The 24,602-nt window shown below is 47.8% G+C and overlaps 1 protein-coding gene across 3 annotated transcripts in view; it reads right to left on the bottom strand.

Annotated features, from left to right (window-relative positions):
• Positions 1-24,602, bottom strand: part of DNAH14 (dynein axonemal heavy chain 14) — a 326,351-nt gene that overhangs the window by 94,967 nt on the left and 206,782 nt on the right. For 2 of the 3 annotated variants that reach the window (XM_058701177.1, XM_058701179.1), the window contains exons 50-58: positions 24,250-24,387; positions 22,628-22,795; positions 21,317-21,487; positions 17,317-17,484; positions 16,256-16,348; positions 6,576-6,773; positions 4,015-4,176; positions 1,407-1,598; positions 155-336 (exon numbers count right to left, since the gene is read on the bottom strand). In XM_058701177.1, coding sequence (XP_058557160.1) covers positions 155-336; positions 1,407-1,598; positions 4,015-4,176; positions 6,576-6,773; positions 16,256-16,348; positions 17,317-17,484; positions 21,317-21,487; positions 22,628-22,795; positions 24,250-24,387 — 1,472 coding nt within the window. Of the gene's footprint in view, positions 1-154; positions 337-1,406; positions 1,599-4,014; positions 4,177-6,575; positions 6,774-16,255; positions 16,349-17,316; positions 17,485-21,316; positions 21,488-21,760; positions 22,524-22,627; positions 22,796-24,249; positions 24,388-24,602 lie in introns of those variants that run through there. The other variant, XM_058701178.1, reaches the window with a different exon arrangement.

Raw genomic sequence — 24,602 nt, 5'->3', positions numbered from 1 at the left:
AGCACACAGCCCGACGCAGGGCTTGAACTCACAAATGGTGAGATCATGACCTGAGCCGAAGTCAGACACTTAACCGACTGAGCCCCCCCCAGGTGCCCCTAAAAGCACCAATCTAAAAAAGATACGCGTTTCTGATTTGGCCTCAAAGTCTTACCTCTTTGCTTGCATTTCCTTCTGGCGTGACCTCAAAATGTGAGCAAATGTATCCATGAATCGCAAGTAGCTGTTGGGAGTGACGTAATTACGCCGTCCGGTTTTCTGAAAGTATTTTGTGTTCAAGTCTTTTATGCTTTTGTGGATTTGGACACACGTCGAGGCGAGTTTTTCCTTTAAGTGCTGCAAAATAATAATTTTCAAGAATTTATGCATCAAGAAAGGGGAAATTGAACATGCTGAGTAACTTGAAAGAATATCATTCTGGGGTGTGGGGCAGTTGATAAAGAGCCTGGGTGAAGGGGACCAAGAAAATAGAAGTTTTAGGGGTTTGGATGATGTCAGGAGTGGACAAGGCAACAATATGGCCAGTGACTAATGACTCGTTCCTCCGGGCCTGACCCGCATTTCTGCCACAGCCATCCAAGGGTTTACGGAGCCGTCATCATGGCCAAGTTTCACGGTGACTGACTGACTGATTAACATCTCCTATCGTCCTCTCCTAAAGTGGGTTATCAAATGCACAAGACTCAATTTCACTTCCTTGAGTGAAGTAAAGCTGTGACAACGTAAGGCCTCAAAGGATATACTGATATGCTGGGTGGGAAAACCAGAGGAGAAAGAACGCCCGGGGGTAAGTTTCAGGGAGAATTCTGTCTGAGACACAAGCTGGCGCCCACCCCAGCCCACGGGGGTCTAGCCGTTCCCTGGTCAGCTTCCCCCCAGCCGACTCTGCACAGACTCTCCCTCCCAGCCTTTCACTCCTTGGACGCTTGGCTAGTAAGGCCGCAAGCCCTTTTCTGGGTGCCGCTCCGAGTTTCGGGGTGTATGCTTTTACAGCTTCCTTTGTTATCAAAGGTTGGGTAAAGAGCCTTCCTTACTGCGGCTCACAAACTCTGAGCGAATGTGGTTTGCTGCACACAAGCCAGAGGCATTTTCGGGGAAGACACAGAAGGCTGCGGCCACCTCACCACGGCATCTGGCACATCTTCTCCCCGTCAAGGACACCTGCTGGTCTCCTCGGGGCACAGTAGCGGGGAGACCCAGGCAGGGAGGAGTCTGGGCGTCTTTGAAATCGGATGGACCACGGGGGGCAAAAGACACGGGAGCTGATAGAGTCGAGACAACCGCTTGACGTATTTCAAATTTTTGTCCACCTAGGATTCACTGCTATTCCGGACATAATTCTGCCAGACGCCATCAACAGCCTGGAACTTCCCTCGTGTCAGGTCTTTAAAGGAGGCCGTGCTTACCTCCCTGCTCCCTAAATCCACCTTCTCTCTTAGGAAAGAATCGGCCACAGCGAGGAGGGCATCCTCTGGCCACTCCCCGTACCAGTCCACCGTGCAGGCGGTGACCACGGAAGGGCACAGTCGGCACTGCTGGCGGAAGCTGGGTCCTGTGGGACTCACGGTCACAAAGACGTGAAGATTTTTATGTATTCTCTGCAAATTAATAAAAACACAAGTCGTTAACGTGGAAGCCACTGCTTTGGAAGAAACACCGTGATGGAAGTTCCATTTGGAACTCGTTTCCGTTCTTTACCCAATGGGCGGAGAGGAGACCGAGGGCCTCCCAGAGCGGGGAGCTCTTGTGGGGGAAGCAGCCGGGTGGTGCCGGAGGTGGGGGGGGCCCGGAGCGCCCCTTGTACAAGTCGGACCCTGGGGGGAGGTGGCGCTCAAGTTCTGCTCCACAGGGACCTTAGGTCAGATGCGGCGCGGGGTGGGGGGGGCGTCTGCTGCCCTCTTTCTCTGGGGTGCGGGCATTCGGGACGCTCAGAAAGTCAAGGGGACAAGTGGGCAGATGATGGAATGCTGAAAGGCACAGAGAGAACAGACAGGGGGGCGTCCCTCAACTCCCACAGCAGAAGGATCGGAGCCCCCACGCTCCTGTAGGTCTTTGGCAAAGTGCTAGTTTCCGTGAAATCTCCCTGCCTCTTCCCTCCAGAAAGCCTTGCGGTGCGGCTGCTTTTCCTGGCTTCTTGCCAGGCCGGCGTGGGCACAGAGTCTCCCTCGTTTCCAGGTGTCACTTTAAAGGAACCCACGTTACCGAAAGCAGCTGCGGTCAATCAGCGTTCAACGCGCAGTCCCGTGTGTACAAAGCGATGGTGTGCTTGCGTGTGAAGGAACCTATGTGCCCCAGAAGTGTGCTAAGGCTGGAAGAGTGATGTGCGTAAGATTCTTTCTCTGTCTTTTCGTCTTTCAGAAACGTAGAAAAGCAAATTAAACCACTCGGCGCAAAATGCATACAACACAGAAATGTTTAAATCAAAAACGAAATGACCTCTCTTTGCTTTACTCATCCCCAAATTCCTACTTCAGGATAGTCAGTGTTCACAGTTTAAAGTATGCCTTTGCTGTTATGATTATTGGAAGACACTTCAAATCATTTTTGGAAGTGGAATTGTGGCATGAAATACACACGTAAGTAATTAAATAAACAATTGCAACTGATTTCTAACTGGGATTCTTGGTCTGTTTTTTTACTTCTGGCATGCACTATTCTCTACACTCCAAATGAGAATTTCTTTGCTGTTCTTACTGATCATAATCTATATGCACCAATTTAGTAACAAGGCACTGGAGTGCCACCAGTGATCAGAAAAATTGCTCTCTCTTTCTGCCATAGCATTTAAAAAATATAACTCGGGGCACCTGGGTGGCTCAGTCGGTTAAGTGTCTGACTCTTGACTTTGGCTCGGGTCATGATCTCACGGTTTGTGAGCTTGAGCCCCACATTGGGCTCTTTGCTGACAGCACAGAGAATGCTTGGAATTCTCTCTCTCACTGCCCCTCCTCCGCTCACACTTGCTCTCTCTCAAAAAAATAAAATAAAATAAAATAAAAATATAACTCAATGTAAACATCCATTCATATGACATTGTCTCTTAATTGTGGATCCCATTCCTGGAATTTTCTACATCTTCTCCTTGTGCCGGATCACTAACTGTCCACTGAGAATGGAAGACGGCCCAGTTCAATTTTCAGATGACTCCATTATAGACAGAAAAGGATCCTAGAAACAAGTCGGCCTGTGGTCCTTCCCCTGTGAACACCTAGTCTGGGTGGTCACATCTGTCTCCACTGAGCCGCTGGTCAGTCATCATGCCTTTAAGACACAGAAAGCTTAGCTCGTTGGTCTGGACTCTGTCTCCCTCCCACCCAGTCCTTTGCCGACCCCACTGCTGAGCTCCTTCTGACTATCACCTGCCCTCTCTGGATTATTCCTCCTGTGCCACTTCCAGGGCTGTCAAAGGGACGAAAGGACGAAGGGATTCTTGTATCCTGCCCTTCCCAGGATCTTATTACTCTTTTTTATCTTATTTTTCACTTAGAAAAAAATTTTCATGTTTATTTATTTATTTTGAGAAAGAGAGAGAGCACGAGCAGGGGAAGGGCAGAGAGAGAGGATCCCGAGCAGGCTCCGCGCTGTCAGCGCAGAGCCTGATGCGGGGCTCGAACCCACGAACTGTGAGATCATGACCTGCGCTGAGATCCAGAGTCAGACGCTGAACGGACTGAGCCCCCCAGGCGTCCCCTCATTCTCTCATCATTGCCTCTCACTGTTACCATTTTCTTTAGCCCCCGATCACCGGGCAGGCCCAGATCCTTGCTAATCTTGGCTTTCCCTAAGGGTGTGATGTGTGTGTGTCTATGTGTGGGGATGGTTTGAGTGGACCCATTAGTTATAGCTTTGAAAACTCATTTATCCCCTCCTGAGAGGATTAAAAAAAAGAAAAAAGCAAGGCTCATTTAAAGACCTAAAAAAAAATTATCCAACTTGGAAACCACGTACAGAATTATACATGGGTCTACTTTAATGTAAGTGGTAATTTGCTGAAGCGAACCCACAAGAGCGCACCTTCTGGAAGAGTGCAAGTAAAGACTGCCTGTCGTCAACAGAACCAGACGGCTCAGCAAAGGATCGGATCTGTAGCGCGAAGGAGCCCAGCTCGTCATCTTCAAACAAGTCAAGGGTTTTCTGCGAGTTGAGAACGCTGTCCAAATCTTCCAAAAATGCCTCCTTAGGTGAAACGGATATTCATTCAATCAGGAGTGATTCCATTCTTAACACACCAAACTGAGACGGCCAAAGTATTTAAGGACAGTTCAGGTTAATTTTTTTTTGTTTTTTGAAAGCTAAACTTCTCTTAAACCCATCCAATGTCTTTTTTGTCTGAGTAAAAATAAGCATCGTCCCTCCGTTCGTTCATTGGAACAGGAGGGAGACGTGTGCGGTACTGAGGGCATGCAAACGCCCATGCCACTGGGACCCGACTCATGGCAGGGGTGGGGGGTGGTACGGGCGGCACGGGGGCCTGGCTCCAGACGGCTTGTGGAGACCACCACACACGCACGGGCTATAAGCCACACGGCGGCAGGGTTCCAGATCCAGCGAGAGAGGGGCCAGGGGCCAAAGGGCAGTGAGAGAAACTCTGCGAGAGGAGTTCTTACCGAAAAGTACGAGCATTTTCATTTTAAGAATAAATCCAAGCTGTATTTAAAAAACATGCATTTCTATCATCCTCAGGCTCCTCAGGCTCTGGGTGTTTCAGCCCCGGTGGGGGTGGGAGAGGGCAGCCAGCTGGCGGGCAGGGGCCAGGACTGCTGACTACCAGGATTGCGGGGCGACCGGATTTCCTGTCGCTCCCGGGACCCAGCTTAGGAAACACACCGATTTCCCACTGGTAGTCTCAGCCACTCTGTGGTGTCCCGGCCTCAGCATCTATTCTGTCCCACCGAGCAGCCTGCGGGGACCCTGATGGTACGCCAGCTGCTCACGCGGTAGCCAGCAGAGTGACAAGCAGGTACGAGCTCCTGGTAGGTCTTCCCTGCCACCCAGGGTCCCCGTACCGAGTGCGCCCCTTAGACAGGACCCCCGCGGGGGCGCACTGACACACTGCTCTTTAGATTTGAGCGGACAGATCTGGCCCCGACCCGGGAACCCCGAGTCACTCCACTCACAGACCCCGATGAAGGCACACGCCCCGGGTCCTGCCTCTCTGCCCGCACCCCACCTTGACCTCCCCGCACGGTCCCTCGAGGCAGGCCGTGTGCTTCTTCCAGGACCTGTGAGTAAGAAACTTCTCTATTTCAGCGTCTCTTCTCGTCTTCTCCGGAACTGTGGCTCACCATCCCCCTGTGCTCCACTTAACGAATGTTAATTTAACAGGGTCATGACACCATTTTGGGGATTCACGTGGAAAGCAATGATGTGACCAGGAGAAACCTGGAGAGTGTGGAGACGAGATCCAATGACCTTGAAGTCCTGGATAAGATGGGTCCATCTCAGCTTTGACCTGATAGCGGTTTTCTGAAAAATGATTTCTTAAATTAAACAGCAGGCCCCTGGCACGAGACAGGACATCCTCTGAAATCCAGAAGTGCCTGGAAGAAACCTCAAGCAGAGGAAGAGGGCCGGGTATCTAGAGGAAGGGGTGCCTGGGTGGCTCAGCTGGTTGATCACCGACTCTTGGTTTTGGCTCAGGTCATGATCTCACGGATCACGTGTTCGAGCCCCACTTTGCGCTCTGTGCTGACCACGTGGAGTCTGCTTGGGATTCTCTTTCTCTCTCTGCCCCTCCCCCACTCACCCTGTCTCTGTCTCAAAAAACAAAAACAAAAACGAAACTTAAAAAAATAAATACGTTTGGGAGAGGGAAGACATATAATTAAGGCAGAAAATTGGACACTATGGAGAACAGCAGATACAACATAGCCCTCACTTGGATTTACCCTCAAAATACCACATGAAGGAAAAACAAAACTCTAGGGACGGAGACTCAGGATTAGAGAAGAAACAAGAGGAAAGTGAAACAACGCTCATAAGTGTACGAGTCTGGATCATGGATCATAAATAATGTTGCCTTTAAATGTCGCCACAAAGAAGGAACTACAATCTGAGCCGGATTCCCCAGTTCCGTGGGGGCCGTGGAAAGGCATGGTTTACACCAAGCAACAGATTAAAAAAGTAGCTGGGTGATTAGCATTTGTTTGTTTGTTTGTTTTGCTTATCTGTAAACAAAGCATCTCCTGCAAGGCAAGTGCTAAATTCGACGGTGAAATGAGCACAGGACGCTGTGCACAAGAGTAGACAGCGGATTCAGAGGATAGCGGTTTTTGTTTTGTGTCTTTGTGGGGTTTTTTTTTCCAAAACCCAGACGAGAAACCAAGTTCAGCTACACAGACAAATTACTCGCAACGAAACTTATAAAGACGGAAAATGCTTCTGTCACAGGGCCCATGCAAAACTACGTGCAGTGTGGGTTCCCAACCAGGGCCTCTGTGGGCTGTGCGTGGGGAAGGGCAGAATCATGAACGACACAGCAGGCGCCGGCCAGATTGTCTTTCCGGATATTGAATGGGCGGGGGAGCCACTTACACAGCAAACGTCAGCAGATAACCAAGATCAAAGGTACTTACCTGCTTTAGGTTTATGTTAGCAACTATCAAAGCGGTGGGGCTCCCTTCTAATCCTGCTTGGATAACCCCCCTTTTGAGGGCTTCTTTGAACTCCGCATGGGCCTGACTGTGAGCTGAGGGCACGGGGGACAGCTTGCACTCCATCAGGTGACACGCCAGGGTCGCACACGCTTCCTTCCCACAGCCGTCTACTCCAATCTTTGGAAGAAGAACAATCCAACGTGAGATTCCTGTGGACGCCCCGGGAATCTTTCAATCTTTCACCGTTTCCCAAGTCTGTGCACCAGAAATTCACACAGTTAAAGTACCTATTTTTATAACCTTTTTGGGAAACACATTAAACATAGCTAAAGCATTGACCAGAGTTCTGTAAGGTGTTCATACACATTCAGTATTTTCTTCTTTGCTCTTTATGGTCTCTTGAAATGTATGAGACGCCTTCACTGTAAAGATAACACCATCTGGAAAAATGGCATCGACGGGTTTACAAAATCATCGTCATGTTATTGCCAATATTTGATTTCTCATTTATAAGAATTGAAGTAGGTCTTTTATTCTGAGTAGTAAAAACTTAAGTGCTCTTTGGTAATCATGACAAAGTATTACCTTTATTACCAAAGTATTAGCTCTACTGGGGTATAATTTACAGACCACCGGCTTTCATACGTACCATATGATAATTTTTAGTAAAATCACAGAGTCATGCAACGGTTACCACAGTCCATTTTTTAAAAAAAGTTTATTTATTTATTTTGAGAGAAGGTGAGAGCCACAGCATGAGCAGGGGAGAGGCAGGGAGAGAGGAAGAGAGAGAATCCCAAGCAGGCTCCAGGCTCCATGCTGTCAGCGCAAAGCCCAACGCGGGGACCCGAACCCATGAACCATGAGATCATGACCTAAGCTGAAACCAAGAGTCGTATGCTTAACCGACTGAGCCCTCCAGGCGCCCCTACCACAGTCCATGTTTAGAAAGATACCCCAAGGCCTGTCTATAGTGTTCATCCTGGCATCAGTCCCAGGCAACCATTAACATGCTCCTGTCTCTACAGATTCGCAGTGTTTGGATGTTTCCTACAAACTGAATCATAAACATGAAGCCTTTTGTACATCACTCACCAGGATGGTGTGTGGTTCCTGTGTGTTAGTAGCTTGCTCCTTTTTACTGCTACATAGTATCCTGTTGGATGGGATACACCACGTTTTGTTTATGCATCATCTACTGATGGATGTTCCGAGAGTTTCCGTTTTGTGGCCGCTATAATAATGCTCCCGTGATCCTTTCTGTGCAAGTTGTTAAGACAACATTTGTTTTACTTTCTTTTGTGTAGATACAGAGGAATGGAACCACTCAGTCAAAGGGTGAATCTGGGTTCACTTCAGAAGAAATGCTCAAACTCTTTTCCCATCAGCAATGTATCCGAGGTCCAGTTTATCCACGTCCTGGTCAACACTGGCTACTGACCATCTTTTTGACGACAGTCATTCAAGTAGATGTGTGGTGACATCTCAGTGTGGTTTCAACTTGCGTTTCCCTGATGATTAATGATGTTGACTATTTTTTTTGCATGCTTACTAGCATTCATGCATCTTCTCTAGTGAATTATCTAGTTAAATCTCTTGTCCGTTAAAAAACAAGTAAGTTTTTAAAAAAAATTTTAGGAGGGTTTTGATTTACAATAAAATTGCCAAGATACAAAAGATAATTGTCATATACCCGACATCCAGTTTCCCCTACGAACATCTAACTAGTAGGATGCATTTGTTACCACTAATGAAACAATACTGATACATAATTATTAACTAGAATCCATACATTATTTGGCGTTCCTTCGTTTTCCCTTAATGTCCCCTACTGGGTCAGGGTCCTATCAAGGACACCACATCACATTTAATAGTTAAATCTCCGTAGGTTCCTCTGGGCCTATGACGGTTTCAGACTTTTCGTTTTTGTTTGTTTGGTTTTGATGACCTGGGCAGTTTTGAAGAGTGCTGGTCAGGCATCGTGGTTGGGACCTTCTTGGTGTTTTCCTTGTGACCACACTAGGGGTACGTGCTTTGGGGTGGGAAGACCACAGGGATAAAGTGCCATTTACCAACACGATTTATCACCGTCGATGCTGACCTTGGCCACCTAGATAATGTTGTGTGTGTCAGGCTTCTCCACCGTGAAGTTACTGCTTTTCCCCCTTTCCACTCCGCGCCCTTTGGGAGAAAGTCACTGATAGCAGCTCACAGTCAAGGAGGGGGTAGTTATGCTCCAACTCCTTGCGGGCAGATATCTGCATACATTATTTAGAATTCTGTACGGGAGAGGTGTCTCTTTCCCCCACTTGTTTATCCAATCATGTTTTTACATGCATGGACTCACGGAGATTTACCATTCGAGTTATAACCAATACTACTTTGTTTTGTTGTTTTGGGGTACGGCCACCGGGAGATCTCGAAGTTGGCTCCTTTTATCCCTCTGACATACTCCTGTCACTGAGAGTCTTTTGAAGCACTTCCCTTCTGGCCCTACAAGACAAGACATTCCATGCTCATACGGTGACTCTCATGCCAGCCCTTAGGAAGCCACTTTCCCCAGGAGCCCTGGCCCTTTTATTGAAGGATGGCATCAGAAACCAAGACCTGGGTGCTGGGTGTGCCTGTGTTCCTGCTGCACGTTTCCAGCTTCTCTCGGCTGATACAACGAGGACACTTGTGGTTGTATGCCAACCTTGTGCACACACACTTTCCCGTAAGTACGTCTGTATGTAACCATCCATGTTAAATCCAACGTGAGTCCGACTGAGGTCTTCACCTCTCATCCGTCACTCCACGGATCACTGTCGCCTCTTCCGCTGGCTCGTCTTAACTGCCTACTCCCGTAGTGAGAACACCGGCTGCCCCGCGTGCCATCCTTTACCTAACTGTTCAGCTGTGACACGTACGTACATACATATGGTGGCATCAGAAGTTAACCGTCCTCCCATGGACACCACTCCATCAGCTCCAGATCAGCGCTCACGAGCGGTTTCCTCCACCTTTGGTCTTACAGACGCCACTCATTTCCAGAGTTCCTCAGGTCACTTCCTTTCCCCCCCACCCTCTTCGGGCAGCTCCCTGCACCTTTGGCAACAGTCTGATCGTCCTGTCACATTCTGCACTCCATCCTGGGACCCCCGACCGCCTAAATGACTTTTTGAAAGTTTTATACATCAAGGTTCTCTCTTTGGCCTGGACACACGCATGGTGCCTTGTTCCTCCTTACGGCATCATACAGAACAGCCGCTCCTCTCCGACAGCAGGTGTCTCACCTTCCCTTCTCTCTGCAAGCCCGTGCCGACCCCCAGTCATGTGTCATCTCTATGGTTTTGCTGCTTCCAGAATGTCACAGGGCTGGAATCACACGGTGGTTAGGATTTCCAGACTGACTTTTTTCACTCAGCAACAAGCCTTTACGATTTGCCCATGTCTTTCTGTGGCTTGATTATTTCATTTCTTCGGGACTTTGGATAATATTCCATTGTACTCCACTTCATCTCTTATTGAAGGACGTTTCGGTTGTGTCCAGTTTTAGAATGAAGTCACTATCATCACGCATGGGAAGGTTTTTGTGAGGATATAAGTTTTCAAATATGTTGGGAGCATGACTGTTAGACTATGGGGTGAGGCTACGTTTAGTTTTATAAACACCCACCAACTTATCTTTCAAAGTGACTGTGCCATTTTGCCTTCCCACCAGCGAAAAACAGAGTATCCTTGCTAGCAATTCCTACTATGTTTTTTTTTTTTAATTTTTAATGTTTTATTAGAGAGACAGCATGCGCAGAAGGGTGGGGCAGAGAAAGAGGGAGACACATAATTGGAAGCAGGCTCCAGGCTCTGAGCTGTCAGCACAGAGCCCGATGTGGGGCTTGAACTCACCAACTGTGAGATCATGACCTGAGATGAAGTCGGGCTCTTAACCGACTGAACCATCCAGGTGCCCCTTGGACTATTTTTAATCAGGTAGTTGATCCTTAGGATTTTCTAGAAACAGGATCATGTGGATTGTGAATAAAGACAGTTTTACTTCTTATAAGTATCTGGATGCCTTTTTCCCCCCTTTTTCTTGTCTAACTGCATTGGCTGAAGCGCCAGTGTATGGCTGACTAGAAATTGTGAGAGACAACATCCTTGCTTTGTTCCCGGTCTGAGGGAAAAACATTGTCTTTCACCAGTAAGCATGAGGCTAACTACAAGTTTTTCACAGATGCCTTTTATGGGTTGGTGAAGCTCCCTTCTGTTTCTTTTTGCTGAGAGTTTAAAACGATCATAAATGGTGTTGGATTCTATCAAACACATTTTCTGCACAGACACTCCTGTGGTTTTTTGCCCTGTGTCGTATTAATACGATTCACTGCAGCACCGCTTTCTGGATATTAATGCAGACACGCATTCCTGGGAGAAGTCTCACTTGGCCACCGCGGAGGATACCTAGCATGTTGCTGCATTTGGTTCACGGATACCTTGTTCAGGAAATTTACAACTCTATTCCCAAGAGATCTTGGTCTGTAGTGTTCTCTTGCCTTGATGTGTCTGTCTGGTTTTGGTATCGGGCGATACTGGCCTCGTGGGTGGGTTGTGATCTGTTCCCTCCTCTATTCTCTGGAAGAGTTTGTAAGGATTCATTTAATTGTTTCTTAAAGGTTGGACGGATTTTTCCAGGGAAGCCGTTTGGCCCTGGGCTTTTCTTCATGGGAAGTTTTCAAATTCCCAGTTAAATCTCGTTGTGGAGGTCTATTCAGACTTCCGGTTTCCTTAGTTCAATCATCTGTGTCTTCCCAGCAAGTGTCCGTTTCCTCTGGGCCATCCGATGTGCAGGCAGACAGGTGTTCACAATATTCTCGTAGAGCCTTTATTTCTGTAATGTTGGTTGTTTCGTCCTCTCCTTAATTCCTGGTTTCAATAATTTTTTTTTTAAATTTTTTTTTCAACGTTTTTTTTAATTTTTATTTTTGGGACAGAGAGAGACAGAGCATGAACGGGGGAGGGGCAGAGAGAGAGGGAGACACAGAATCGGAAGCAGGCTCCAGGCTCCGAGCCATCAGCCCAGAGCCCGACGCGGGGCTCGAACTCACGGACCGTGAGATCGCGACCTGAGCCGAAGTCGGACGCTCAACCGACTGCGCCACCCAGGCGCCCCTGGTTTCAATAATTTTAATAATGGACTTTTCTTTCTCTTTTTTTCTTGGTTTGTCAATTTTGTTGGTCTTTTCAAAGAGCAAACCTTTGGTTTCATTGATATTCTCTATCGTGTTTCTGTTCTCTACTTTCTTCTCTCATCTTTATCGGTTCTTCCTTTCTGCTTGCGCTGGGTTTTCTTTCCTTCTTGTAGTTTCCTAATGTGGAAGGTCGAGATTTTTCTTCTTTTTAAAAATATCGGCATCGATAGCTGTAAATCTCCCTCCAAGCACCACTCTATGTATCTTGTGTTTTTATCCATCTCAAAGTATTTTCTAATATCTCTTGTGATTTCTGCTTTGGCTCATAGGGGTATGTTGTTAAAATTCCACATGCTTGTGAATATGTCAAGTTTCTTTCTGTTACTGATTTCTGCTTTAATTCCATTGTGGTTAGAGGACCTACTTCGAATGACTTCAATCCTTTTAACTTTGAGGCCTGTGTTAGAGCCTGGCGGGTGGTCTGTGCTGGAGAATGTTCCAGCGGGCTTCAGAAGGACATGTACTTTGCTGCTGCTAGATGGAGTCTTCTATACATGTCAACTAGGTCAAGTTGTTTTACAATATCATCGATGTGTTTACGTCCTCGCTGATTTTTCTCTAGCAGCTCTACCAGTTACTGAGAGTGGGGACATCGAAGTCTCCAATCGTTGCTGTGGAAATGCTTATTTCTCTCTCTTCACTGCTGTCTGTTTGGCGTCGCATATTTTGGGCTTGGTCGTTAGGTGTGTGTGTGTGTGTGTGTGTTTATAACTGTTATATCTTTCTGGTGATTGATCCTTTTATCATTACAGCATCTTTCTTTTCCCTCAGAACACTTTTTTCCCCTGAAAAGTGTATTTTGTCTGATATTAGTGTCACCACTCCAACTCTCTTGTGGGAATTGTTGGCACGACTTATCTTTCTCCATCTTTCCACGTTCAACCATTCTGTGTCTTTGAATCTAAAGCGCAACTCTTGTTGATGGCGTATGCTTGGAGTTTGTCCTTTTACAAATGCTTCCTACAATCTCTGTCTTTTTATTGGAACATTTCGTGGATTTATATTTACTGTTATGATTGATATGATTTGATTTGCGTCTGCCATTTTGCTGTTTTTTACATGTCTTGTGTCTTTTTCCCTTTTGTTTCTCCTTTACTACCTTCTTTTAGCGTTAACTCAATATTTTCTAGAGTTCTATTTTAATTCATTTGTTGTTTTTTATAATGTATTTTTTGAGTTTTTTTCATGGTTTGTCTAGGAATTATGCTGGATATTTTATCTACTCCAGATTAATACTGACTTAATTCCAGTAAAACATAGAAAGTTTGCTTCAGTATAACTCCATTTGCTCCTTCCTCTTTTGTGCTATTTATTATTATAGATACTAAATATTTATGTCATAAGCCTAGCAATAATTTTATAATTATTGTTTTATGTACCCGTCTTTGAAAGCAGTTAAAAGAAATATATATTTGTACTGTCTGTGTTAGGCAGGATAATGCCCTTGCAACCCTCACCCTCACCCCCAAATATGTCCCTAGAACCTGTGAATGGATTACCTTATATGGCAAAAAAGACATTGCCAATGTGATTAAAATTAAGGACCTTGAAATGCGGAGATGATTTTGGATAACCTGGTTGGACCCAGTCTAAATATATGAGTCCTTAAAAACAGGGAACCTTTCCTAGCTGTGGTCAGATGGAGAGACAGAGGGAGAGGTGTGACAGCTGAAGGGTCAGAAAGATGCCATGTTGCCGGTTTTGGAGACAGGAGCCATGAGCCAAGGTGGGAGGGCAGTCTCTAGAAGCTTATTTTCTGGCTCTGGTAGTTCAGTAACACAATCCAGCTGAACTAAGTAATGCTTACTTTTAACAAGTCATGTAGGATTTGCTTTTTACTTTACCTATTCAACTAAGCTCATTTGAATTAACGAATCTAGATCTTGTGTATTTTTAAATCTGTTTTAAATGTTCTTCGTGGGGCGCCTGGGTGGCTCAGTCGGTTAAGCGTCCGACTTCGGCTCAGGTCACGATCTCGCGGTCTGCGAGTTCGAGCCCCGCGTCGGGCTCTGGGCTGATGGCTCGGAGCCTGGAGCCTGCTTCCGATTCTGTGTCTCCCTCTCTCTCTGCCCCTCCCCCGTTCATGCTCTGTGTCTCTCTGTCTCAAAAATAAATAAACATTAGAAAAAAATTAAAAAAATAATAAATGTTCTTCGTCAAGTCACTACACTCCTTCCAGCTGCCTCTTCTTGCTGAAGCCTTAGGCTGGGTCAGCTTCCAATCATGTTGCTGTTTTTTGTTTTGTTTTGTTTTGTTTTGTTTTGTTTTGTTTTTTTAATGCCAGCTGTGACTTTTTGTTTTTATTTTTATTTTTTAAAAATAAAAATGTTTAGGGGCTCCTGGGTGGCTCAGTCGGTTAAGCGTCCGACTTCGGCTCAGGTCATGATCTCACAGTTTGTGAGTTCGATCCCTGCGTCGGGCTCTGTGCTGACAGCTCAGAGCCTGGAGCCTGCTTTGGAGTCTGTCTCTCCCTCTCTCTCTCTGCCCCATCCCCACTCATGCTCTGTCTCTCTCTGTCTTAAAAATAAATTTAAAAAATTTAAAAAAATTTTTATTTATTGAGAGAGAGAGAGAGAGAGAGAGAGAGGCAGGGAGAGAGGGACAGTGTGAGTGGGAGAGGGGGGCAGAGAGAGGGGGCGAAGAGAGAGAATCCCAAGCAGGTTCCATGCTGTCAGCACAGAGCCCAAAGCAGGGCTCAATCCCACAACCGTGAGATCATGACCTGAGCTGAAATCAAGAGTTGTACACTCAACTGACTGGGCCATCCAGGCACCCCCATATTACTGTTTTACACAAGTGCTAGCTTGACCCGGGGCAAAGATCTATTGATGGCGTTAAACTGGGAAAAGTAGACACAGGATCAGAGAGGAAACAGGGACTTGCCAGGCTTTACCTTGTATTTTAACAGGGCCTCTGATACGATGGCAGGGCCGTGAGAAAGCATCGTCAAGGAGGCAAGCTTCCAGCTGAGTGTTAGGTTTTAAAAAATTGTTCTGAATGGAATCTCAGGAATTTTAGAATTGAGAACTTTTGGTACACTTACTTGTTATTAGGAAAGAAAGAGTCACTTTGTGGTAAAAGAAGCAAACGGAGACTATGTACCATTTGGGAGTAAAAAAATAACGTGCTGATAATGGAAATAAGACAGGAAATCATCGCTGTTAGAGCTTCTGTTCCAAATGTGGAGACATAATAAGTAAGTGACAAATTAAACAGATCAGATCAGATAGCGCTAAGGACTAGGAAGTGCAATCAAGGGACGAGTGACAGGGACTGCGGGAGGCAAGCGGCTGCAGGAGCCCAGGGGAGGTGGGAGCGGCCCGGGCAGGGTGGCGACAGCGGAGATGCGTACAAGGGAGCAGGCTTGGAATATATCTCAGAAGTCGCATCGCCAGGACATACTGATGACCGAGGGGGGGGGTGTGACGGAGACGCCTCAAGAATGAGGGGTTCCTGGCTTTCTGGCCAGAGCAGATCTACGCGGGTGCCATTTATGAGGTGAGAAAGGCTAGTAGAGGGAGCTTTTGGGTGGAGAAAGTAGTGGCTTTCGCGTTTTTACTTCAATTTTTCAAATTTTAACTCCTTTTATTTATTTATTTTTTAATATTTTTTTTAATTTTTTTTTCAACGTTTTTTTTTTTTTAATTTATTTTTGGGACAGAGAGAGACAGAGCACGAACGGGGGAGGGGCAGAGAGAGAGGGAGACACAGAATCGGAAACAGGCTCCGGGCTCCGAGCCGTCGGCCCAGAGCCCGACGCGGGGCTCGAACTCACGGACCGCGAGATCGTGACCTGGCGGAAGTCGGACGCTTCACCAACTGCGCCACCCAGGCGCCCCAAATTTTAACTCCTTTTAATTAGTCTCGCACACATCTGTTTAAAGAAAGCTCTAGCACTTCTGGGAAAAAAACGGTGTTAAGCAAACAGTTACAATGGTATGAAATAGATAAGTAATAGGCATGAACGGTAGCTTAAATGTTCACGAATAACATGATTCGTGTCGTTGGCCGAATGTGTTGGACTTCACTGAGCCTCCTGAAAGCTTTCCTCTAGTCCAGTTACTTGGGGATTGTCCAAAAATCTAACCCCCACTTGCTTTCGTGAGAGGTAGGCTCATGTTTCTGAGTCAATCTTCCAGTAAGTGCGCTGTCCTCAAGTTCCACCTGCACAGAGGCTGCACGAGTGCTGGGGACATGTGACGACGGTGACAGTGCCATCACCTGCCTTCCCAAACCAAGTGTTTTTCTGTGCAGATACATGTCTTATGCGAACCCTAGAGAGGAAAAGGGTCTTGCCGCGGGGCTCGATGGCTGCAAGCTTCCACAGGTACAAAGTTGGCATAAACAGGACCTCTGTAAGCGAGGTCGATTTTATCAGACCTCCTCAATGTTTACTCTGCGAGCTTAAAAATATCTGAGCAATTGAATCCCTACCAGTAACATGTGACTCCCCGGCTGCCGGAGGACCCTGGCCGCTCTTGCGATGTGTTCTACGGCTTCCTTGAAGAACACCATGGAATGAGAAGTCTGGGAGAGGAAAGGGGACAAGAAAACTGCTTGGAGGCACAGGCAAATCACGTGTTCACTGTAGCTGTACGTACAGGGACCCAGGAGTGAGACTCAATATTCTCCAATCCCGTCAACTGGGTCACATGTGTGGAAGGGAAACGTGTGCGATGAGGCCTGTCCCCACGTCAGTGTTCCTGTGGGCATGCCGGGGGGATGGTATGGGCTGGAGGGAGGAGGAGGGGGAGGAGGAGGGGAGGAGGAGGGGGAGGAGGAGGGGGAGGAGGGGGGTTCGGGCTGGAGGGAGGAGGAGGGGGAGGAAGAGAGGAAGGAGGAGGAGGAGAAGGTACAGGCTGGAGAAAGGAGGGGGAGGAGGGAGGTTTGGGCTGGAGGGAGGAGGAGGGGTAGGAGGGAGGTTCTGGCTGGAGGGAGGAGGAGGGGGGAGGGAGGTTCTGGCTGGAGGGAGGAGGAGGGGGGAGGGGGGTACGGGCTGGAGGGAGGAGGAGGGGAAGGAGGAGGAGAGGGAGGAGGAGGAGGAGGAGGAGGAGGGGATACGGGTTGGAGAGAGGAGGAGCGGGGGAACAACAGCATCCAGTTGTGCCTCTACTGCTCTGTTGGGGGGGGACATGGGGGCGGGGAGGGGGTTCCCAGGAAATGGGGTCACAGTGTCTATGACTTGGAGGGCGCCTCTGTGCCGGCACCATTCTGCCCACGACCGCGACATAAGGGGGGCTGTTCCCGAAGTGGCCTCGGCCTCTCCTGCATTTCTCAGCTCCTCTCGCCCTGATCCCGCAGCCCCCACAGCCTGAGTCGTGCACCTGGCTTACAAAGCGCCCTGCTAGCGGAAGCCAGCCAGGACGGAGCCGTGGAAACCTGCAGTTCCAATGGTCCGCCTGATGGGGGCACACCCTTCCCCTGCTCCTTCTTACACACGCGCACGCGCACACAAGAACAGCACTCCTCCGATTTCACATGGTGCGTGTCTGTACCTCCGAGGATGATAAACTCAGCTTCATTTGGAATTCATTCAGTACACTGGCCAGTTTCTCATAGTCGCTGGTGCTCTGATAGAACTTTTTTCTGTGAGGCTTGTTTATATCCAAGAAATCCACAAAGACAATTGAGTCGTCCATCAGTTTTTCTTTGGTCCAATTAATCTATTGTAAGATCATAATTGAATATCTGTTAAGAGCAAAATTCTACTTGTTATGAAAACGAATGTAATATATCTACTCCGGAGAAGCTCTGGGCACAGTCGATCCGGACAGGGGTTCTTCACCTTTTTGTGCCATGGACCTTTTTAGGCAGCGAGGCCTATGCAGCCTTTCTCGGGACGGTATTTTAAGTGCAGAGAGTAACGTACAGGGGCTGCAAAGGAAACCACACGCAGTGATGCGGACTTCCGTCTACGGTCTCCCTGAAGGCCTGCGGGCCCTAAGAGCCCCTGTTGTGGAAATAGCAACTTGAAGTCTCACCAACAATGAAAAATAAAGACTCTTTCCTTATTCGTGTGTTAAATACCACCGTGCAGCTGGTAGCAGGGATGGGGGCGGGGAACAGTTCTAGGTCACGACCGCGGTGGTGGTTTCGCAAACCAATCCACGTGATGATGGTTCCCAGACAAACTGCAATCTCCCCGCCTCCACGAATGCTTAATTAAATGCTGGTGATTCCAAATAAAGTCTGTAGTTTAGTCAACAACGACACCACCCCATTCCCCCGGGGCCAGCTCCCATCTTTCGTACCAAGGTCACGGGCTACCTCCCCTTTGAAGTCGGACCATGTCCTGCTCCCCTAAAACTAGGGGGAGGGAGCATTCCTTCTTGGTCCCGTCCTCGCGGCATGTGCGTGGACCTGTCTCGGCACTTCCAGAGACACACCCCCCGCGTGGGGTCCCGGGACTGCCGTCACGTGGTGTCCGGGACGCGACTTCCTGACAGGCACTCGGGAGACAAGGTCGAGGCTCCGGTTCCGGGGGCACCTGGAGGCAGCTACCCTGGGTTTGGAGGACCCCACCACCTAACGAGCTCTGTCACCTCGGACAAGCTCCCAGCCCCTCTCCGCCTCAGCGTCTTCATCTGTAAAGTGAGGGTAACAACGGAACGTACCTCGCAGGGATGCCTTGGAGACCCTCTCTGAAAACAGGCGCGCTCCCAGCGTTAGCTGCTGTCAGCGTCACCGCATGTTGTTTAAAAAGCCAGCCAGCCGGCCAGCTGACGGACTGATACTGCATACACCCTCATTCGCATGGGGGTAACTGGTGACCTTCTGTCCTTAGGGAAGGTTTGTTACTCTGTCTTTAACTTGGGGCACCGCAGCTGTTGCCGCCCGCCACAGGGCAGGAGTCTAGGGCAAACTCGTGTCCTACCCCCTCTACAGCTATTGCTTGGTCTAGCAAAGTCTTTTTTTTTTTTTTTTTAAGCTTGTGAAATAAATAAATCATAAATCATAAATAAAATACGACATAGAGAGAGACAGAGAATCCCAAGCAGGCTCTGCACTGTCAGCATTGAGCCCCACATGGGGTTTGAACTCAGGAATCGTGAGATCGTGACCTGAGCCGAAATCAAGAGTCAGACGCTTAACCCACTGAGCCACCCAGGCGCCCCCGGTCTAGCAAAGCCCTAAATCCGAACTGCAGTCAGCATCTACAGGAGAGAGTTTAAGAACTTCACCGGGGGCAGGAATGGGCTCTCTTTAGGTAGTTGTTTTAGCAAAGTTTCTGCATCCTTTCCTTCCTACCCTTCCCCTCCTTCCTCCCTCCCTCCTTCCTCCCTCCCTCCCTCCCTCCCTCCCTCCCTTCCTCCCTCCCTTCCTCCCTCCCTCCCTTCTTCCCTCCCTTCCCCCCAGATATCTTTATCAAGCACCAACTGAGAGTAAGGAGGGTGCTAAATTCTGGAGACTTAGGAAGAGAGAAAAATCAATGACTTCATTCTCATGGACTCAGAGGCTGGAGGGAGAGGTAAGTAATCACATGATCATAAGTTGTAAGGTAGGAAGAGTCCAGAGTCCTAGGAGGATACAGAGAGGGGACACTCAAACTGGAAAGGGTATGGCGTTGGCCAGAAAAATCCGCCGAAAGAGGAAGTGCGAGCTGGATCTTGAGGGGTGGCCAGAGGCGCACCTGGGGAGGGACCCACCGAGTGGAGGCAGAGACAGGGGACACTGCTACCTTCCGGCCACCCCGTGGGCTGAGATGCCGAGGTTTCTGGTGCGGCTGCGGGCCTGGGTGGGTGTGCCACACCCCGACCCGAGGTGGGAAACACCGGGCCAGGGCGGCCGGGCGGTGCAGAGGGCACAGTGGACAAACACCGAACGGTCTTGCAGGTGGTTTTGCACATTAAGCGTGAAGTACCCCAGGGAGCACGAGACAGATCTGGACAGCAAACCAAGGTCTGGCTTTGGAGTTCAGGTTCTTTCTGCCAACCACCTGTCTATATTCGAAGCGTCGATATAAGGTCTAGTTCTTCCCTCAGAAGCTGTTCTAAACATCTGACGTAAATTAGTGCCGTTAATTCTCACCTCAGACTACGAGGTGGGTATGCGGGCTACCCCCAGGTCCAAGGAAGGAGAACCGGCCGCTGGCCAAGCCCTGAGAGACTCCACAAGAGAGTGGAGGTGGAGCTGAACATGGGCATAGGAAGGATTATTTTACTAGATGTTAAAAAAAAAAAAAGATTGGAGGGCGGAGTGATGTGCATTAACACGAAGACAGCAAGAGGCATCTGGACGGAGGAGCAGAGAACTTGGACTGGAAGAAAATAAGGATGAGAGTGTCTAGAAAATAGTTGCTTTTTTTTAATGTGTGTGTGTGTGTGTGTGTGTGTGTGTGTGTGTGTGTGTGTGTGTGTTTTGAGAGACACAGTGAAGAGGAGAAGGGGCAGAGAGAGGAGGACAGAGGATCCGAAGCAGACTCCAGGCTCTGAGCTGTCAGCACAGAGCCTGACGCGGGGCTTGAACTCACAGACCGTGAGATCACGACCTGAGCCGAAGTTGGATGCTCAACCAACTGAGCCACCCAGGCACCCCTAGAAAATATTTTTGAAAGTTTTCTGAATTTGTGTCTTGTGTGAAAAGTACATATGTTCACGAACACAGATTGACATACCCGTGCACGTGTCGTATTCCGAGTTTATGTTCATGTGTGTATCTCTATGGATAAGGTTTGTGTTCCAACATTCTGTTTTTACTGTTGTAAATATAGTAGTACCTTTGAATTTGTCATCTTTCCTGGGCTCCTGCAAATGGGCCGAGAGAAAGAGGCACCACCAAGAAGACAGAAAAGAACAGAGGCGTCACCTCTGGAAAGGAATTCCAAAGCGTCTCCCTAATTCTCCTGAGAGGAGCCAGCAAGGAGGCCCCTCAAAGGCCCTGAGCTCGTCCCTCTGCTTCCTTACAACCCTCGTGGGCCGGTCCACAGAACCTCCTTCCTTCCTTCGGGACCTGGACCACAGGGCACCTGGGAGAACAAAGTTGAAGGGGGTGCAGGTACCATGAGTGCACACGACTGCCCGGCCTGGAGAGAAATGAGCAGCTTCAGGGCTCGCGGAGGCCAAATGCACGAGCAGAGGCATCCAGACCCGATCATTTCCATCATATCAAATCTAGACTTATTTAGACATTATCAAGTGAAAAAGGCGATTGTTAATAAAGCTCCTTTCATTAATACCATAGAAATGTCTAAGGAGGCATCTGGGGGTCTCAGTTGGTTGACCGTCTGTCCAACTCTTGATTTTGGCTCAGGTCATGATCTCACAGTTCGTGGGATCGAGCCCCGCGTTGGGCTCCGGGCTCAGCGCAGAGCCCCTTTGGGATTCTCTGTCTTCCCTCTGCCCCTTCCCCCACCCCCCCTACTTGCATTAGTGCTCTCTAAAATAATTAAAAAATTAAAAAAATTAAAATAAAGAAATAGAAATGTCTGAGGATTTTTAGAAAACAATACTTTTGCCCAAGATACCATTTGAAATACTTTTTAAAATAGAAGTTTACCTGAAAATAATTCTCAAGTTCTTTTGAAAGAAACTGATAGAAAAGCCCTTTCTCAGCAGAGTCAATCAAGCGATCATGGAACACTCGAGTGGCTTCGTGAACAAAGAACAGGGCCGCCGTCTCTTTGGAGTTGATAACGGCCTTCTCAGCTTGTAGCAAGCCTAGGAGAAGCTATTAGAGATCGCAGCATGAGAGTTCGTTTTTTTTTTTTTTTTTTTTTTAATTTTTTTTTTTTAACGTTTATTTATTTTTGAGACAGAGAGAGACAGAGCATGAATTGGGGAGGGGCAGAGAGAGAGGGAGACACAGAATCAGAAGCAGGCTCCAGGCTCTGAGCCATCAGCACAGAGCCCGACGCGGGGCTCGAACTCACAGACCGCGAGATCGTGACCTGAGCTGAAGTCGGACGCTTAACCGACTGCGCCACCCAGGCGCCCCTGAGAGTTCGTTTTTAACATTAGAAGGCAGTGTGTGAAGTAAAGGCTCAATTTTTGCACGTTTAGGATTCTGTAAAAATAGAAGCAATTATCCAAGGTAAGAACTGTCCATCTCTACGAGTGACAAACTGAAGTTCTGAGGAGATGGGCCGGTCACCAGTCAGGGAAAGATGGCATGGCATCGCCCCTGGAGGGAGAGGGTCTGAGGACCCCTCGGCCAGGCGCCTTGGAGGCCTCGCCAGCACGGGAAGCCGAGTCTGGACTTTGGTGCCGACCTGGAGGCAGGGTGCCGGTGGTGACAGAGACGTGCTTCTTAAGGTTGACATGTCCTAAGATTGTGAATTGGGACTCAAACATGATATGCACTATCTTGGACTATGGAGTCCATGGCAAGGAGAGAAAGACCAAATTCAAAATAGTCGGTCTTCGTATTTTCACTCGGAAAATTATTTGACCGAGGCTAATGACCGAATCGGCACCGCGGGCAACATTTCCTGTCGTGAAGAGCAGGGCTTGTGGAAATTCAAGCATCTTTATGAAATGCAAGTACGCTTTCACTTCCCGAGAGCTGCAGTGACATCTCGGAAAGAGAGCGGACCCCAAGTCTGTGCTTTCCCCGCTGAGAATCTTAATACGCTAACGGTCTTAGCAGCTCCATCACCGAATTCTCTGCGTGGAATTATCTTAATGATTCTTTTCTAAGTGGCTCCCGGGATAAGTGGCTGAGAAATAGCAAAACGAATCGACTTGGATTTCTCCTTCTCCCCCTTCTACTAATCGCACGTTGATGGCAGAGAAATGGAGAAAAGAATCAAGTTAGTAAAATACATCTGCTCAACTTAACATTTACTTGGCGAATGAATTGAAAACACACCTTAAACATGTCTCGAAGGTTAAATATGTAGTGGCACTTGGCGGGGGTCGGCAGCATGTTCTGGCAGACTTGGTGGTACACAGCCAGAGAGCAAGATGTCATTTGATCCTTACTTCTCTGGACGTCGACGGTGAAGTTATTGATGGAGAAATACATTCCCAGATGAGCCTTTAGAAAGAAATGTTATAGTTAGCCCCAAATCTTAAGCACGATCCTTCCTAGGGAATCCCCGATAGAAAGGAGAGGCGTGTGCTCTCACGGAGGATTAACGGCATTTAAACCGTTAGCATCTCGAATCCATTTTGAGCAGACGGCAAACACTCAGTTCTCGCAAACTGGGGACAATTCCGGCCGGTCCGAGTCTGGCGAATGACCTAGAGGGCTGTGTTGTGCGTTCTCTGGGGAAGATTCATGCCCTACTTGTGTGTATCCCACCGGATGCCCTGGCAATTCTTGTACCTCTTTGCTCCTCAGTAGAGATCATGAGATGAAACACAAAGTGATAAAACCATTATCTTGGTTTGGGTTGATGTATGCACACGCACACACACACACACACATGTACACACACACATTCTTCTACATCAAGACTTTTTCTTTTAGGTGTGGGTTGTTGTGTAGAATTACCAAGTGCTTTTTGAAAAATAGATTTAAAAATTAATATTTAAATTTTATATTATGAAGAAGAAAACATATAATTAGTTTTGAAGAAATTGGTAATCTTGCAGATTTTTCCTTTAAAAATTTTTTTTAATGTTTTTATTTATTTTTGAGACAGAGGGAGAGACAGAGAGTGAGTGGAGGAAGGGCAGACAGAGAGGGAGACACAGAATCCGAAGCAGGCTCCAGGCTCTGAGCTGTCAGCACAGAGCCCGACGCGGGGCTCAAACCCACAAACAGTGAGATCGCGACCTGAGCTGAAGTCAGACGCTTAACCAACTGAGTCCCCCAGGTGCCCCGCAGATTTATTTTTCTAATCAAACTAATTTCAAGTTGAGCTATTTTTCTAATAAGGCATTTCAGATTTTTTCTCTCGTTTTGTATTCTACAATGAAACAAAAAGAACAAATCATTTAGCAAAAATTCAGGTGTGCTGATTAATGACTCAGCTCCCTGAGCTCCAAACCAGAGACACTGGATCAGAATCCTGTGAAGATGGGGTCTGAGGGTCTACCCTGCAAACATGCGTTAAATGTGCAGCACAGGTGTTTCTCGGGGCACCTGGGGGGCTTGATTACGGCTCCTGTCATGATCTCAATGCTCGTGGGATAGAGCCCTGCGTCAGGCTCAGTGCTGACAGTGGGGAGCCTGCGTGGGATTCTCTCTCTGCCCCTCCCCCACTCTGCACGTGCTCGTTCTTTCTCTCAAAATAAATACATAAACTCTAAAAAAATCTTTAAAAAGTGTGCACCACATGTATTTCTTATGCACACTAACACAACATTTTTGCTATTTAGAGACAAATTACAACCACAGGCCAGAAAGAATTGGAAAGCGGGGGAGTAAAACCCATCCCCTTAAGGGAATTTTCGTTCAACGTCAGTGGTTTTAAACTCTCACGTTTTCTCTCACACTGTGGAACTAAAATTCTTTTTCAGTAGAAAATGTAGTGGACGTGTTACCTGGAAAATCGTACGTAAGGCGCTCTGTGAAGGATGCGGCAGCACCAGAACGGAAAAGTGTTTGAGGAGACGCGGGCTCATGTGCCTCCTGGCTACTGAAGGGACACAAGCGGCAACCAGAGAAAGATCTTGAATATTCTGTGGGAAGAGTGAAAAGGACAATGCAGAAGAGAGGTATCACCCATTTCCCAGCCCCCAACGAACCAAGCTTTACATTTGTTTAGACAAAAAAATCCCTTACTGCAAAAACAAAAGTTATGATGATAACAGAAATCTATGTTCTTAGAAGTAACCAAAATCCTAAAATGCAATTCCAGGGCATATTACTTCTAGGAGGCTTTCTAAAGGCCATC

Source organism: Neofelis nebulosa, chromosome 15 (genome assembly GCF_028018385.1).
Source record: "Neofelis nebulosa isolate mNeoNeb1 chromosome 15, mNeoNeb1.pri, whole genome shotgun sequence".
In the NCBI taxonomy this organism is placed as follows: domain Eukaryota; kingdom Metazoa; phylum Chordata; class Mammalia; order Carnivora; family Felidae; genus Neofelis; species Neofelis nebulosa.
This window is presented reverse-complemented; position numbering and strand designations above follow the sequence as displayed.